This window comes from Falco cherrug, chromosome 1 (genome assembly GCF_023634085.1).
Source record: "Falco cherrug isolate bFalChe1 chromosome 1, bFalChe1.pri, whole genome shotgun sequence".
Lineage (NCBI taxonomy): Eukaryota > Metazoa > Chordata > Aves > Falconiformes > Falconidae > Falco > Falco cherrug.
In genome coordinates this window covers 115,148,356-115,165,462 of record NC_073697.1, presented here as the reverse complement: position 1 = coordinate 115,165,462, position 17,107 = coordinate 115,148,356, and the positions used below count along the sequence as shown (strand labels likewise).

The 17,107-nt window shown below is 42.5% G+C and overlaps 2 protein-coding genes across 10 annotated transcripts in view; both read left to right on the top strand.

Annotated features, from left to right (window-relative positions):
* LOC114018089 (uncharacterized) overlaps positions 1 to 4,888 on the top strand; it is a 35,704-nt gene extending 30,816 nt beyond the window's left edge. For all 8 annotated transcript variants that reach the window (XM_055722201.1, XM_055722177.1, XM_027816694.2 and 5 more), the window contains 2 exons: positions 907 to 940; positions 2,059 to 4,888. In XM_055722201.1, the coding sequence (XP_055578176.1) occupies positions 907 to 940; positions 2,059 to 2,065 (41 nt within the window). In that variant the 3' untranslated portion in view covers positions 2,066 to 4,888. The remainder of the gene's footprint in view (positions 1 to 906; positions 941 to 2,058) is intronic.
* Positions 4,889 to 5,802: 914 nt separating this feature from the next.
* Positions 5,803 to 14,383, top strand: LOC102046743 (uncharacterized). Of its 2 annotated transcripts, XM_055722146.1 has the most exons (6): positions 5,820 to 6,040; positions 6,257 to 6,397; positions 7,865 to 8,203; positions 9,777 to 10,121; positions 11,466 to 11,575; positions 12,603 to 14,383. In XM_055722146.1, the coding sequence occupies exons 3-6, from the start codon at positions 7,936 to 7,938 to the stop codon at positions 12,711 to 12,713; spliced, it is 834 nt and encodes a 277-aa protein (XP_055578121.1). In that variant the 5' UTR covers positions 5,820 to 6,040; positions 6,257 to 6,397; positions 7,865 to 7,935; the 3' UTR covers positions 12,714 to 14,383. The 2 variants fall into 2 exon arrangements, with proteins under 2 accessions (XP_005433362.3, XP_055578121.1); XM_005433305.4 differs by lacking the exon at positions 6,257 to 6,397 and having other exon boundaries at positions 5,803 to 6,040.
* Positions 14,384 to 17,107: the final 2,724 nt, after the last annotated feature.

Below are 17,107 nucleotides of genomic sequence, written 5' to 3'. Positions count from 1 at the left end.
GTCTGGCAAAATATTGTTTCCTGTGGGTAACATGCCTTACGAGCAGTGCTAGTAGTGAAAAAAGCATGCAGGGTTTTCCTTCTGGATCTAATTTCCGTAACATTATTTATGAAATTGCTAAATGGTATTCATTGTGAAGGGGAGGCTGGGCTGACCGCTGGTGTGAACTCCACCGCTGCCTTTGGTGCCATGACACAGCCTCCAGTGTGCCATGACAGCCTCTGTCAGCTGGCTTTACTAGGAAAAATAAGCACAGAATAGATTTCCTCTGTGCTCCGGTAACAGAGCCGAGCGATTGCACTGCTCAGCCCTGCCTCAGTGGGCACCAGTGCCTTGAACATTGCTGTGCAGCTTCCCCTGCAGAGACATACCGCGGCCCAGGAGACTGCCGAACATCGGCCCAGTAAAGAGCTATATCTAATTTAAGAAAGAATATTTCCCTAAATACATCCAGGCGGAGAGGTTTTTTGCAAACTAATATGCATGGAAAGGGCTGAGACAGGCTCTGTGGAGTAAAGAGGGAGTCATGTGAATAAAGCCTGGAAATATCTACCTTCCTCTGTATCACCCTCTGCTCTTCCCTCCTCCCTCACAACACAGAGAGTGCACTATTCTTAGTGTGAGGTCATGTTAAACCACCTCTTCAGAAATAGTCGTGCTACAACGCAGTATAGAACTTGGGATGCAACTGCACTGTCATATGCAAAGCATCACACCTGCCATGTGTGGTGGAGGTTTGCGGACAAAACTCAGGGCCTGTGGATCTGTTTGAGATGGATACCAGTGAGTTGCTCAGGAATTTCAGCTAAATAAAAAATCGAGGGAAAAAACAACTGTATGTCTCTTACTTTTAGTTCTGAGTAAATCCTTGCTAATGTTGGTACTTTCTTCCTATTGTTTTCCTAGGTTCTGTCCCAGTGATCAAGCCTGCTTTTTGTTGGTAAGATTTGACTTTTGGGGGTTTAATTATGGTAGATGATGGAATCACATTACTACAATGGTAGGAGGGTGCTCAGTGAAGGACTAGACGTGTTTACTAGGACCATGTTCAGTGGATGTCCATTTCCTCGCTGCATCAAGTCAGAGTCAATAGATCTTAGCTCCTGCATGACTTTGCGGTGGTTCCAGTACTCATGTGTTGATCATTTACATGCTTCTGCAGATGCCTCTTGACCCTGACATACAGTGTCCTCCCCACATCCTGTAGCCAACTTGGCTCCAGGGTTTATGAGAGCTTGTGTAATGCCAGAAGCCGAGACATCTCTCATTACCGAACTAGTCCTTTAGAAACAAATGTTGGTTGTTTCTTTCTAAGAGTCTAAGAATTAAATGTCTAAATCTGGATTTGTTTAAGTTTAACTGATTGGCTAGAAGTTAGTTGAAGCCTAAGATTTTTATCTAGTGCTCCCTTCCTAGTGAATGGAGAGAAATAGCTGTCTTGAGAAGATGATTCATTTCACCTTAAAATTGTTTGAAGATTAAACAGATGAATTACCTTGTGAAGGTACTTGTTTCTCTCTAGTAATGCTACAGGAAGCCAATGAGAACAAGCTGAGTTGTTTGAACATCTACAGTTAGATAAAATGCAAGGTTATCTGAAAAATAGGAGTTCTGTAAGTGCTTGCGAAACCCAGTAAGGTAACACAACGCTAGTCTCACTGCAGTTATTGTTTTAAGACATACTAATAGATACATTAATGCATAGGTAAAAAACTTATATCGCTAGTGGCTGCCCTGAGGCACTGCCCTGTGGCGTAGTGCTCAGTGGTGTTTGGGGCCTGTCCCAGAGCACCTCCAAGGCAAAAGCTGACAAGCCGTAGCAGCCAGGGCAGGGGCTCAGCAGAGATGCCAAGAGCTCACTGGGCACCGAAGCTGCAATCCTTTCACCTTTTAGAGCAAGGGGTCGCCCAGGAGCGGATAGGACAGAGTAGCTGCCTTGAGAACTTCACACTCGAGATTTCCAAGCTTAAACTCATACAATTGGATTGATTATAATTCTCACTGAAATCATCCTGTGCCTTTGGTGGCCTCACAAATACTTTTCCTTCAATTCTGCAGCTGTTAGAAAAACCAGATGGCATCCTGACATGTAAAACCTTGTGCCTGAAAAACTTCTACAAACAAGACCTCCAAGCCAGCAGCATGCTCCTCAGTAACGGTGTACAACATGCAGCTGGACAAACAGACCTCATTTTATATGAGACCTCATGGTAGTTTTCACAAATGTACCTTCATCAAATCCACATGTTCACTGAGGACTGTGATTGCCACAGTTGTCCAGCTGCAGGCCTTCACAAGTGACATGAAAAGCTCCTTGGATCTCCCATCCTTTCCTGGTGCTTTGCTCAGGACAGCAGTCATTGCAAGATGTGTGGATGGCCCAGCACACAGGTTTAAACCAGCTGAATTCTCTCAATGATTTTCATGATTGAAACTATCAGTTCATCTGAAATTCTTCAGAGAACTGTATTTGTGCTCAATAAGGATGTGTTGAACCCTGAGGTTCTCTGCATGTCTTCAATTTTGTAATGTGATAGCATGCCCATAGGTCTTTATTTTTTTAACTCCTGGGTGGTCTTTACATCTAAAAAAGCATTTTGTACAGGTGACTGGTTTGTTGAATTAGAGGGGTTTGACCTTTTGAACAGACATTTGATTTTGCAGCCAGCTGCAGGTTGAGGACATCTCCTCTTGTTCCTGTGCAAGGGTGGATGAGAGGGCAATATCCAGCTCCCTCAGAAACAGCATTGGGCCATGGAAGCCATGGCCCCTTCCAGGCTGAAAAGAAGTATGATGTCAATCTCCCTGAGAGACTAGGTCATAATACTGGCAATTCTAACATAGGACACTTTCAACAGTGATTCCAGTGGGTGGGAAAGCATATTGATGTGCCCACTTCGTTTCCTTATCAGAAAAGACTACAGTATATTTCTGCATCTGAAGACAGGTTTGGGTATCCTGTGTGCAGACAGCATGTGATGAATATTGCACTTCAGGGATCCCCATTTGGTAGTGCACAGGTGGTATGTCAGCTTCAAATGATTTATTGTTCATGCTTGATTTGAAGAAATCCTCAAAACTTTGCATTAGACCTAATCTAGCATCAGGCTTTTGAGCAAAAAACAGCAGCAGCACAATTAGAAAAGCAGATCCATAAAACAGTTTGAATACTTGCTGAATCATTTTTACAAGCTTTAATTACCCATAAATCTGTTGCTGAAACTTGCAGCAGGAAATCTCAAAGGATGTAATGTGTGTGACTCCTGAAATTTGCTACAGTCAGATCTAAAGGGAAAGGTTCATAATGAAAGACATCCAAAAAAATGTTATTAATTAATTTTAGAAATACAGAAAAGCCTCTGTTCTTAAATTTGGCTCTTGTTTGGCACAGGAGACTAGTGTTGTTATAGGTTGGTTTTTTTCCCTCCCCAGTAGAGGCTTTACACTCATGCTGATCTAAGATACCCTTTTAAATCGATTCTCAGCTTATTTGTTGGATTTTGTCTTTTCAATTTTAATGTGGTGTAATGCAGTCAAAACTTTATGAAGAGGTGACAGTCCCCAGCTATTCAAAGACTTTTTTTACTGAATGTTATTTTGACTGATCCAGTTGTGAACTCTGTTATAACATGATGAATGTTGTATGCTTATCCAATAAGCCAAAGCTAAGGTTACCTGTAAAGAGTCCAGACTGTGCAAGGATTTAGAGATAGAAGGAAAAAGACTTTTTATACAGTGCCTTAGCACAATTGCAGTTCCTGTCCTTTCCTGGAAGAGGGCTTCTGTAAGCTTGCGATGGTGTAGATGTGTATCTAAAAGGAGGGAGGAAGAGGTTGGTTTGAGATAAAAGCCATACTTTTTTTAGGAAATAATGTATCTGCTGCTATAGCTTGGGAAAAGAGCACTCATAGCGGGTATGGGCCTTTCGCTTTTTGGCGCCACAGCAGCTGTCATGGGTGTTGCTTTTGGTTCTGTTCCGCTCTGCTCTAAGTCATTGCTGTGGGTGTCTCTGAAGAAGTGCCAAGTGTTCCATTTTACGCGATTAATCTGTCCACTGTGCTTCTGGAGACTTCCAGTGAGGTACACATTATCTTCCTCTATCTAGAAAAATACCATCTTAACATTGAAGGCCATGGCAGTTCTTTTGTATGACCTTTTAATGAGAAAACCAAATGCGTCCACGTGTGGAAAAATCTATGTGTGCGTGTATATATGGTATTTAAATCGGGTGCTGACACTGGGTGGTTTTGGTATAAACTCGGATTTTGGGTTCTTCAGAGAAGGAACAAAGTGACACTTGAGAACTCACATTGTATTAACTTGAGGGATTCAGGCTGAATGATGTGCAGGTTTAATTTCTACTTTTTAACACCAGCTGGGGCCAGAGAGCTGGGTGTGTTTTGAGGAGAAAGTTTCTATGGACACCTCTGCCCAGTGACAGTTCCTTAGCTAAATTAGTCACAAGACATAAATCTCAGACCCATTTTTACGGCTCACACAAGCACACTTTCATTTATATCTCTTCTTCGTACTGAATATGCAGACTGTGATATTCAGAGGCATCACTAGCAACTGTTTCACTTTGCCCCTCCTGAGCCGTGTTGTGCTGGTAGACACCAATCATCCCATGCCTCAGGAAAAACTGTTCAAGGTAGCTTTAAAGATCTGCAGTGTTCGTTCTCAGCAACTGCTTTGTGTTGTTTTGCAATATACAAATATAGACAAATAATTGCTAATGAAATAAAAAATTACTAAAGATACAAAGTGGTCTGATTTGCCAAATGCCATAATTTGATAGTTGCAATTTCACTTTGATTTTGTTGTTGTTGTTGTTGTTGTTGTTTTGTGTTACTATACTCATCACAATAAAACATTAGTTTAAAACCTGGCTATTCATGGATAACCCTGTGTTGATTGTATTGTTATTTGACATGTTAATCTCTTTTTAAAAGCATCACCATCACATGGTTCCCAAACTTATAATCCAGTATTGTTGTCATGATGATTCACTACTTAAATATTGCAAAAGCAAAGACCGGGAGTAAGAGATGTCTCCTGGCATCTTCTTTTGTACCCCGTAGTGAGCTTTGCAGAGAAATGAAAGCTCATTTCACAACCTGCCTGAAATCTGTTTTCTTTACAGTAACTGATGAAATTTCTAAGCTTTCAAGCATTTAAGAAACACATCGAGAACACCCTCTTTCCTGCCTGCAGGAAGAGCTTTTCATCCTATCAGGGAGGGAGCTGGATCTGCATGTGAATTGTAGCCGAGCTGGTGGTTAGCAGCTCTGGTGTACTGCAGACACTATAGAAAATGCGTTATTAAATGTGAAACCAGGAGGCACGCCAGAGGTACGTACCATACTGTTGCCTGGAAATGATGCACTTTGACATTGCCAAGGTGCAGATCAGACCTGCAGTTTTGTGAGCGGGGTTTGTATACCTGAAGTAATGGAGCATCTCTCATCTACTTGCTCCTTACAAAGCCAAGATTTTTGTGTTTGCAGCCACCAGCCAGGCAGCCTGGGAGCACTGACAGACTGAGTTGATTGTACCAAGTGCCTGCATTTCCAGTAAGGCCACAACTGGGAGATAATTGCCTGACTTTGACACTGTAAACAGCAACTTTGAGCCTGCCTTTTCTCAGTTGACTGTAAAGGGAAGGTAGGTGCTCACTGTACGGACTCTAATCCTGCCCTCAGGGCTGGGGGTTGTTTGGCAGTAGGAAGTGGTGGGCGTTTTAAGTGTGAAATCAAACCCGAGATCCGCCTCTCAAGAGAAATCTCTCTTCCCCCTCTCTGTCACTTTTGTTGTGATACTAAGGCAAAAGAAGCATATTGCTAACTTCTTTGAGTAGACAGCTGATGTAGCTGGAAGAGGTCAGGCCAACTTGTGGCCCACAACCCTTTCTTCAGGTCTTTAACTCATCAGTGAGATAATAGAGAACAACTAAAAAGACCTTTGAAAATGCTGCAGATATCGTGTCTCCCAACTGTGTGTGTCTTTCTTCTGCTTCTCCTGTGCTTCCCTGGCCAAAATGGTACGTACATCATAGATGATCTTATGTTTCACAAGTTTCAATATTTTTTCTTCCTTGCTCCCCCCTGCCCCAGTCTATCATCTTAAAAGGTTCCTGGCAAATTCCCCATTAGCAAAACCAGGTGGAACTTTTAAAAACATTCTCTGAAATTATTGAATTATTTTTTAGAAAAAAATTAAAAATTTATTGTGATCAGAAGTTTTCTTTTCTACACAGAAATTACTCTCTGTAGAAAGAGTGGAAGCTGTTTTCCCAGTAATTCAACATGAACTGTATCTGTACCATTAAGCTTGATGGGGGAGCTCACTACTGGATAGAAATGGCTATTGATATTTACTAGGGGCTTTATTATTGAAGGTAATAAAACTTTACTAGAAATATCTAGTGCTAAATGTTGTCGTGGCTATTGAGAATACAAGCTGGCGGCATACTAAGGAGAACAGGCTGAGGAAAAAGATGTGTCCAAACAGTCAGTCCTTCCCCCCCACGACTATTGACAATAACTGGAAAGGATGGTGCCTTAGGAAAAAAATATTATCCATCAATCAACATGTCTGGAAAGAAGATGCAGGGAAACTGATGAGAATATTTGTTTTGGGTGTCTTTGCCATTCTTTAGTTATTGGTTGTTGAGAAGTCAATACCGATTTCTTCAAATATAAATTAACTTTTGAACTTCTACCTCAGTCTTTTGGATTAAACAATTGATGGGTAATGGCTGCTTATCATTAGCTGCGTGGGTCCTTAGATCATGTAAATGTGGATCAGCTTAGAAGTACTGATTTTTAGGCTGATGGAGATTAATTTCCCGAGCTTTCCCTACCCGCTTGTAAAGGCTGAGTGCTCTGTGCTTCTCTGGCTTTCTTCATCACCCATTTCTCTGCCGCTTTGCAAGGTAATTGCTGATAACTCCTGAGTTGCCTTAATTCTGTTTCTTAAGTGTTGTAGGAGAAATGTCCTCATGTCTGGTCAGGATGGATTGACCTACTGTATGTAAACTCCCATGATCTGTCCTTTCTGTGTTTGACTTCTGTGTTTGTTCCCTTATTAAAATAGTTTTAAGTATGTAGGGATCCTTAATTTGCTTGTCAACACTGAATAATTCTACCCTTTCTATACTATGTTTGTCCTAGATATGCAATAACCAACATTTAATTTTTCTTCTCTTGCTTTTAATGTAATTTCTTTTAGGCGTTTCCCATTTGATCCCTCTCTTTCTTGGTATACATTGCACAAGCACTTACTGTTCAGTTTCTTTGGATATTAAAGTCATTAGAGAACTCACAGGGTCTTGTTATATATTTTTATATCTTTGTTTCTTACTATAAGCTGGAGTTATACCTTCTGTATTTCTCTTTCTATGAGGCTACACTATCCAGTTTCCTGATGTTGCTAAAACCTTCTTTCTAAAAAAAATTGTAATTTTCTTCCATACTCTGCCTTTTTGATACCTTTGAATTTCAGATTTAGATCCTCAGCCAGCTCCAGTTATTGTGCTGAGTTCAGTAAACCTTTTATTTTGAGAACTGATGGATCATTCTGGGAATCTACAGAGCAGACTATATTTTTTTCGTGAGCAACAGAAGCCACTTTTTCGCAAGGTCTTTTAAGCTTTGGAGAGATGTTGAGTTGCACAGGTCAATGATCATGAAAGATGCGATAGGTTTCAGGACAGCCAAGATGATATTTACAGGATAGCAAAACTACAGTCCAGTCTTACAGAGTGGTTCTGTTGATAGAGTAGTTGGTTTTGAAAACTATTTTGATGTTAACAGATCAAGAAGAACTCTGATACTGTAATTTCAATTGCTTTTCTTATTTTTAGGTGAAGAAAATGAACAGTCAGCAGACGTTATCAGTGTTTGGGAAGGAGACTCCATTAGCATAACTTGCTCAATGAAAGTTTCAGAAAATGAAGTGGGAACATACTTGAGAACTAGCATACAGCCAATCAATGTGATATATGTTTCCAAGCTGAATACTTCATATATCTTTCCTGCTTTGGCTAATCGCACCAAGTATTCAATGGAAGGAGGGAATCTCAGGATAACTCTGCACAATGTACAGGAATCTGATTCCAATATCTACTTATGCATTAAGTTTGTTAAAAGCAAAGACCACCACAAAACGCTGAGTGGGAAGACAACCATAGTACTGGTAAAAGGTATTTCACCTTTTGAGTCATGAATTAATAAATACAGATACATATTTTAAATCAAAGATTGGAAGAAAGCATAATGGGAGGGAGAGTGACAGAATTTTACTCATTTCTGCTCAGTCAACATACTGATTTGAAGGAAAGTGTGGGTCTGTTCCCTGAAAAGATGAAGAAAACACATTAGATAGAACAGTCCCAAGAAAACCCCTAGGACATCAATTCATGACTAATTTAATCCTAGCTGTAGGTTTTGCAGCCCATGTAGACAATAAGTCATAGGTTGCTGCTGCAGTTTGGAAACTGCAGACCCGCAGTGCTTTCCAAAACCATCATCAGATCTCTCTAAGTAACTAGCAAAACAACAAGCCTTTTTTTTTGGTAGGAATTTCTGCAAATCTCTTTTGTTTTTACTATTTAATCTTAAATGACAAATCAATAATAATTGGGACACTAGTGTCAGGCAGGGCGTGCAAGTTGGGCGTAAGCTGATAGATCTGTTTTTTTTCTCTTCTTAACAAACAGTTGATGAATGGGCACAAATGCTCCTTTTGGCAATCATTTCTGGTTAGGGGAAGAAATTTTCTGTCATTTAATTTACTTTTGTTTTTCTTTTTCTTTTTTTTTCTTTTTTTTTTTTTTTTAATTAGAAGAGAGTTGAATCCACAATATTCTTGGGCAGCTTATTCCTCTATGTACCTACCCTTCTGATGAGTAACCTGATCTAACCTGAAATACCTTTACCAAAAGTTTTCAAGGTTTTCTTCCTTTCCTGTCCCTAAGGCATGCAAAACCTAATTGATGGGTCAGTAGCAGTCATCTGTAGCTATGAAAACTTATAATGTCCTTCCTTTTGGCTTCTCTTTTCAAACTTCTTGACTGTGTTTTCCCAAATGAATTCCAACTTCTTGATTATGTCCTGTTTCTCCAAATTATTTTATTAAAATGCCTTTATCTGTTCTTGGTTCTGATCCTCTTCTCTAAAATACTTACAAACTTCCCAGAATTCTCTCTTGTGCGAATATGATAAATTCTATCTTCATTCCTTCGTCCACGTTAATGATAATGTCAAAAGGAACAAAGCCTGTTCTCAGAGGAATTGAATGAAGTGTCTGCCCAGCTGGACAGCAAGCTGTCAATAACAGCTTTTTGAAGACCATTTTCAACATTGATGGCACCCACATTGTATGACTTCACCCAGACCGATAGTCCCCAGATCTTTCTATGGCTTAATCTCACTTGAGAAGCAGGCAACAGGCCACGTCTCAGGGGCAAGCTGACGAAGCTCTGTATTCCCTTAGAAGAGTTCAGTAAATTTATTGTTTAGGTAGGTGAGACCCTTTACAACCAGGTAAACCTGTTAAGTCAGTCTTACTTTCACATCCCGGGGCAGGAAAAGATGCCAGGGTGTACTGAAATGTATCTTTCTTTTCAACACATGCGTAAAGGTAGCCTTTGAAAAAAATCATTTTACCCAAATTTCTGTGACCTGTTCTTTCTGTCTTTGACCTCTGTATTTGCTCCTCTCGTTAAAATGCACTGCGCTAAGTATGTGGTAGCCGTTAATGTCTCCTGTTTTTAGCTAGAACCAGTGGAGTTATTGAACAGTCACCGCTCTACGTCAATCCTCAGCAAGGCCAGTCGATCAACATCACCTGTGCGTTGAAAAGCTCGCAGGAAGATGAAGAGATCTACTTGCTCAAGACTCGCGTGCAGCCTGAAAGAGTGCTATATATTTCAAATCAGACCACAAGTATTTCTCCTGGTTTTGCTAATCGCTTGGAGTATTCAAAGGAAGAACATAAAATAGTGATAACTCTACACAACCTAAGGAAAAATGACAGTGATATATATGTATGTGCTGTGGTGATGGAAAATTTCTCTTCCATCTCAGCAGACGGCAGTGGCACTATGCTGTTGATTAAAGGTACTATCCTTCTCCTTCTTTAATCATAAGTAATTATAGGCATGTTGTAATACAAAAGGTGGACTAAAAGCTTGCAGAACTTCAGTCAGGACAGGTAGAGCCCTAACCCATGGCTAGACTTCTTCCAGTACCTGGGAAGGTTCGGAGAGTGTGCTCAGACTCCTCTGTGCCCTGTTGTACTAGAACACAGAAACAGGCACTACGTTTCTACCTGCCTTGTACAGCCAGCGGGGAGTTATGAAAGAGAAAGCTTGCTATAATCCTGCATCTTAAAAAACCCCAAAGGTCAAAATCAGACCACAAACACTTCAATGTGTCTGCGAATAATCTGCCAATTTGGGGAAATGAATCCGTATTTTTAGCATCTGTTCTCTGACCATAATGTGACATAAATGTCTTTTAGAAACCATTCCCTATAGCGAGCCTTTGTGTTTAAACTAGGTCACACTAGGGAGCACAGAACAAGTCCTCAGGCATTTTCTTAAAGTACCACAGATAATAGCAGGGATGATCTCACATACCCTTATTATACAGTGAGCACACTGTAAGCATAATTCCAAAGACATGGGTTTTAATTCTCCTGCAGGATGGTGTTGTAACCATTTGCTAAGTTGAAAACAAAACCAGCAACATACTGCTTGATTTTGATCTTACTGATGCCGTTTAATACTGTGCATTGGGCTTTGATGAGAACTTTGGGTAATTAAAATAAGGTTTACATAGGCCCTAAGACTTGCAAAGGATCTATCTGCAGTCTTCAAAAAAGTCTGTGGTCTCATTCATAACTGGTGTAACAACTCAGTAATGTGAGTTGGGGAAAACAACGGCTGCACATCAAAGAAATTGGGTGATTACCAGATATTGTGTTACTCGGATATAGATTAATTGAGGTTTTAGAGAATTGTAACCCTTTCCACTAACACTGTTCTGCTCAGTGTATATACTTCTGATCACAGTAACCTCCTACTTCTGTCTGTACTGCTTGCAAACCTACCTGTTTTACAATCCCTACGTACTCCCGGCTGAACCCGCAGCGTTGCTGTAATACTGCAGTAAAACATCTTTTGTTTCCGTTACGTGTGTGGTCCTACTTCTGATCAGTGCCATGGAAGCTATGGCCTTTGTTGAGTGCTCCTCATGGACTCTTCACATGCCACCTGCAGTCATTACCAGCCTCTAGAAGAGCACAGGGAATGCCAGTGAGAATACTAATGGGATGAGAATTCTGGCTATGTAGCATGCTGTTGATATCTGATTTCTTGCTGATCAGTAAATATTTTTTTCATAATAAAAATAGAATTCCACTTCTTCATATTTATATTAATAATATAATTTTACATGCAGAAGCGGAGCAGACAGACTGCAGTAGTAGTTCCTGGGGCATCTATACTCTTAGCATCCTGGTAGCGCTACTGTTTTCTGCACTGATATGCTGCAGCTTGTATCATGTCGATGTAAGTATGTTGTTACCATGCCAAAGCAAAACTGAATCCAGGTTGAGTGAATAGGTGCCTTTGATATTATTTGTAAATAGTGACTGAGTCAAGCAGACATTTGATAAACCTAAGGAATCATGAATGTCTATTGTCTCCTCTTTGCCCTTGTTTAATGTCTCCCAGCTGTAACTCTCAGCAGTAAAAACTGTCATCTTATGTTTCTGTAACCCAGTAAATAACATAGTCTGCCTTTTGAGAACAAATACCAAGTAAGCTTGTAAAATTGGCAGTCAACACCGCAGCCCTGTGTTGCATGTATTTCTCTGAACAGAGTACCTCACTGTCCTGTTTTGCTGCCTTTTTTTTTTTTTTTTTTTCCATTTGGGAATGAAGCTACATATACCGATCTTGTAACAGGTGGGAGATAATGGTTGGAGGGGGATACAAGGACAACAAACAGTCAGCCTAATGTCTGAAAGTAGCATTAGAAAAATAATGTTGTCCTGTCCTAGAAAGAAAGGTGACCAAGAAATTTTTCCTTGACTGGGATTATTTACATTCATATTCTGCAGAAAGTTCCCAGAAATTATTTGTCTCTGATAGATCTTTCTGCACCATAGGGATTACCCAGAATCAACAGAGTATGAGTCACCAACCAGGCTACTATCTGGTCCCTCCACGTATGGCTTCAGTACTGCTAAAAACAAGTAGTACAATATCATTCTGGCAAAGCCAAGAGGCCCTGTGGGAACTGGTCTCCTGTGTTATCAGCAGCAAGCTGTGGATAAGCCTTATTTATGCTGGGCCCACGGTTCCATCCAACTCTTGAAGGAACTTTTCATGAAATTACATCAGACTGACAATAGAAAGTTAAATAAATAGGTTGATAATTCCCATCTAATCCTCTAAGACCTCATTGGGTTATGAGAGGAATTTAAAAAGTACATTTCCACTTCAAACAGGTGAACCCCTAAGATGTAAATCAAATCCTTGGTTGGGGTCTTTTAAAGCTCTGTTCTGAATACTTGTTTGCTTTGTTTTGCAGATGAAGAAATATTTCCAGAAAAGAAAACCAAATGTAGTATATGAAGATATGTCTTACCGTTCTAGATGTAACACCTTGGTGAAAACCAATGCTTACATCATTAACGATTAAGCTTCTGCCAGCTGGGACCATATGGGGATTGACCATTCCTTTACAGGTCTCTGAGAGCTGCCTTAGCAAGCTGATGCGCTAGCAGAACCAACAAGCTGAACTATCACCTGCCTTCTTCAGCGGAAAGAAAAAACTGCCTCATTTCCAAAGCTGTTTCTGCTTTTTTGATCACTTGTAAATTTTTGTTGTTTGTTTTTGGTTTTTTTTTAATGTCTAGAAAATGTAGAGAAATGTAGGTATCCTGTACATGTGTCTGCAGTTTAGTATGGAATGCAGAATTTTTGGACTATATATTTGGCTAGATGCAACATATGGAGTTATTTGATTGATAAATAACCATGTCAGGGAAGGTGGGATAGATGGAGAGGTCTGGTTCTGAGCTTGCTTTCTTCTGGTCTGGTGCTCAGAAAGACCATAACATGCCTGTTCAATAATACACAATGCATCCACATATGAATGGATTACAGTTTTCTTATGAATCTTTGTGGGTCTGTCCAAGAGCTCAGGTAGCTAAGACTACTCATAGAATCATAAAATCATAGAATCATTAGGTTGGCAAACACCCTTGAGATCATCAAATCCAACCATTAACCCAGGGCTTCGAAAAGTTACAGAGAAGAAATCTATTCTGAAGAGACCTCAGAAACTTTGTGGCAGAGTGAGTTATCAGTGACGTGGGCTTACCTGGACAAATGTCGGTAACGGCCCTAGGGACGTGCAGTCAAGTTTGGATTTTGAATGACTGCCTCTGTCAGAGATAGTGGCATGACTGGTATGGGTCTTGATGTGGCTGACATACAAAATTACTAGATTTGGGGCATGGCAGCTTTTTGGGACAGCAGAAATATCTGTGATGGGCTGCTGTTGTCTCAAGCTCCAGATGTCTTAGGACTACAGAGCAGGACGTATTCCTCCAGGTCAGTGACTCCACACCGTACAGTACCAGGGGAACTAATCTGGGACAAAGCCTGCGTTCCAATCTGGCCATGGGTGAGTCTGATCCAAAATCACTCTTACCGTGGGAGTTTATCAAAAACTCACATCAGGTAAGTAGGAACTAAATTTGGTTTAGTAATGGCTTAGAACAGGTCACTACGGTGGGCTTAACTTTACTCTAGCTAAGGAAGGGCTACAGTTTTTTTCAGGGGTGCTTTGGTTTCACAGAGCCATGGCCGCTGTGCAAAGTCAGCAATCTTGTGTGCCCAGAGGAATATCAGCTTGCCCTGTTCTGAGGCAGGATTGATGGGGTTGGCTTGTGGATTCTGGGGTCAGGCTGAAACTAGAATTTTTCTTTTTTGATGTATTTGTTTAGTTCTTTGAGGGATTAGGGCCGGTTTGCTGTTGATGAGTGCGTGGCTGGAGAAGAGCCTGGCACAGGGGGTCCTCCCTCCCTGGAGGTGAGCTCTGCCCAGATCTTGGCTGCCCAGCCAAGCCCATGCTTGGGAGAGCCCGTTTCCCTCCGGGCGCGGAATGCCGTGTGCCAGACCCGAGGGAGAAGCATGCTCGTCCGGGGGGCTGCTGCAGGGAGGGCTGTGCCCTGTCCATCGCAGACCCTGCCGTCCTCGTGTAGCTGTCACCAAATAAAATCCTCTTTGTGGCTGGGGCTTTGTACAGTTGCTCAATGTTTTTATACACATATTAAAGACTATTTCATATATCTTGCAAATGAATGATAGTTATTGAATGAACTGTTTCTTCAAGTGTTTTGGTTTCTTTTTTAAAAGTAGAATGATTTAGAGGCTTCTTGCAAAATGCAGTATAACTTGCTCCTAACAGCACCTTAATAGACAACGTAATAATTATTTTCCACTTTATTTACATAATGTACATGTGGGAGTTTTATTTTTTAATTTTAAATCTAGTCACTGAAGAAAACACCATAGAACACTTCAGATGGTGTATATTCATGCAATCTCTTCCTAGCAGCTAAAAAAAAATTCCTGAAGAGATAAAAATGTCAAATGGAGGTGGGTAAGCAGCAGACGGCACTGGGGAAGCTCAGCCCATCCTTCAAATGGCACCTGGCACCCGGTTGCGACGACTGCAGGCCATGGGGTTTGCTAAATCTGAAGCAGGAGATGGCACCTCACTGCTGTTGACCCTGTTTAAAGCGCCCATAAGCCCAGCCCCAGTGGGGTCCCTTGTCCCCTCACAGGGGTCTCACCTGCCCCCTCCCCACTGGTGAGCGCAGCCCCTCGCCACTTGCCCAGGCCCCGCTGCCGTGGTGCATGGAGGCCCTGTGGTGCCCATGGCGTGGGCAGGTACCCTGGGGGCACTGCCAGCCTCTCTGCCACTTCGCTGTCCTGCGCATCCCGCCCAGGGGGACAATGGTGTCTGCAGTGGGGTCAGGGGGAAGGCCCTGAGGGATGATGAAGGCTTTGCAGCCCCTTGCTGGGAGGTGTATCCCAGCACCCGCTCCTGCGTGGCCAGGGCGCTGGCAGGGTCCCCCCAGGGCCGCTTTCCTCCCAGGATGGAAGAAGGAGGCCTCCCACATGGCGCCTGAAGGCTGCTGCTGCCCCACAGCAGGAGGGGCCGACAGGGGCAGCTGGCTGCCTTGTTGTCACCACAGCGTCCCCTCCTGCTGGGGTAGGCCCCGGGGTGAGGCCATGCATGTCCCTGCCCACGCCGGGCACTGCTGCCCTTACCCGGGCGTGGGGGCAGTGGCAAGACCAAGGGGACCGAGCCCAGATGTCACCCACAGCACAGAGACCACCTCTGCCTCTGTCAGGGGCAGGCGTAGGGGAAGATACTCTAACAAATTAGATACTGCTCTAGGAGCTAAAGTGCCTGTATTCAACCACTGTTGGTCATATTTTCATTTTGGAAAAAAGGTGCAGGTTTAATAGAAGAGGGCAGTAGTCCCAGAGAGACAACATGTGGAGGTTCAAGATGAGCAAACTGGCATTTGAGGTCGGCTTTCTGTAGCACTGCTACTGTGCAAGTGTGGCCACAATTGTGAAAAAAAAACCCAACAACCCAGTATGTGAAAGGAAACAGTAGTGGAGGTGGTTTCTTTGGCTTGGTGTAAACAAACAAAAAAACCCCAAAAAGTCAAGAGCTGAGGGAAACAAAATACAGTGAGGGAAACAACATACAGTGAGACATTTTGTGAGTTGTATCTATGTAGAGGCGTAGAGCATCAGCCCTGCAATTAACCCAATTAACCCAAGCAGCAGTGAATGAGCTGCTGGGAAGGGATGCTGAGAAATGAGCTCAGGGGTGTCAGAGTAAGGGTCAGGTGTTTGGCTGTTCAAGGAGGTCAGAGGGGTCCTAGGTGGAGCATGGTCTCAGAGCCCCCCTGGAAGGGAGACAGACTGAATTTTGCACCTCCCGAGTTGAAGACAGAATTGCTGTGGGCTGGTCCTGTTGCCTTTGCTGGTTTTCTGTCTCCTGTCCCTGCACTGGGGAGATAAATGATTTCCAAGGAGAGGTGGGAAGTGCAGCGTAAAGCTCTGAGGCTGGGCCAGGACCTGCAGCAGTGCCCATGGTATCAGGGTATGAGTGAGGTCCTCAGCCCCGTTTCATGGAATAAACGACAGAAATGGCAGCTGGCAGCAAAGCAGCTTTGGGTTGGGGATCAGGACTGCAGCTCTAGGGTCAGGCTTTACCAAACAGGGATGGAGAAGGCCGAGGCAGCTGAGTGAGGAGAGTTTGTCAGAAGCAGAGAGAACATAACAGACAAGGTACGAGCTATGCTCAGTGACTCCAGGGGCCAGCTCTATATGGAGTGGCCTGGCCTGAGCTCTCAGGGAGGGCTCATCAGAAATAATATTTTGGCTATTTGAAAAACTGGAGAGACCAGCCAGCATGTATAGATTGCCACTGATGGAGCCCATAGACTGAGGAAAGCATTTTAACCCTTTGATTAAGGTGCCTCTGACAAGTACATGCTTGAACTCAGATGCCAAGGAGGTTGGTAAGCCAAGCTGAGCCACAGAACGTTTTCCAAGGGGATTGTATGTGGGGTAGAAGTAGGTTCTCCTCTTCTTGTGGCTTGTGATGTATTGTAGCATGCTGGATTATTTCTAGTGACTATCCTGCAAGCAAATGCTTATGTGCTTATAGCAGTTTTAAGCACTGCATGACCCATTTCTAAAGCCTGCTGGAGTTACTTCCTTCCTCCTGTCTGTCACTGGTTGCTGCTTGTGATCATTCTTCCATCCAGTAACTCAGGCAGGAGATGTTCTGTTATTACATGGAGGATATGACCAAAATATGTCCAGCACTGCTGGTTCTGGTGCAGACAAGCTACTGACTGGTGATTTCTCAAGGTCCCTGTGTTAGTGAAAAATATACTTCCGTTCACAGCATACAATCTTTTGAAAACACTTGTTTTTCCAGGCATTTAATTTCTTTTTGAATGTTATGTAACACTCAGCTTGCAATCAGGTATT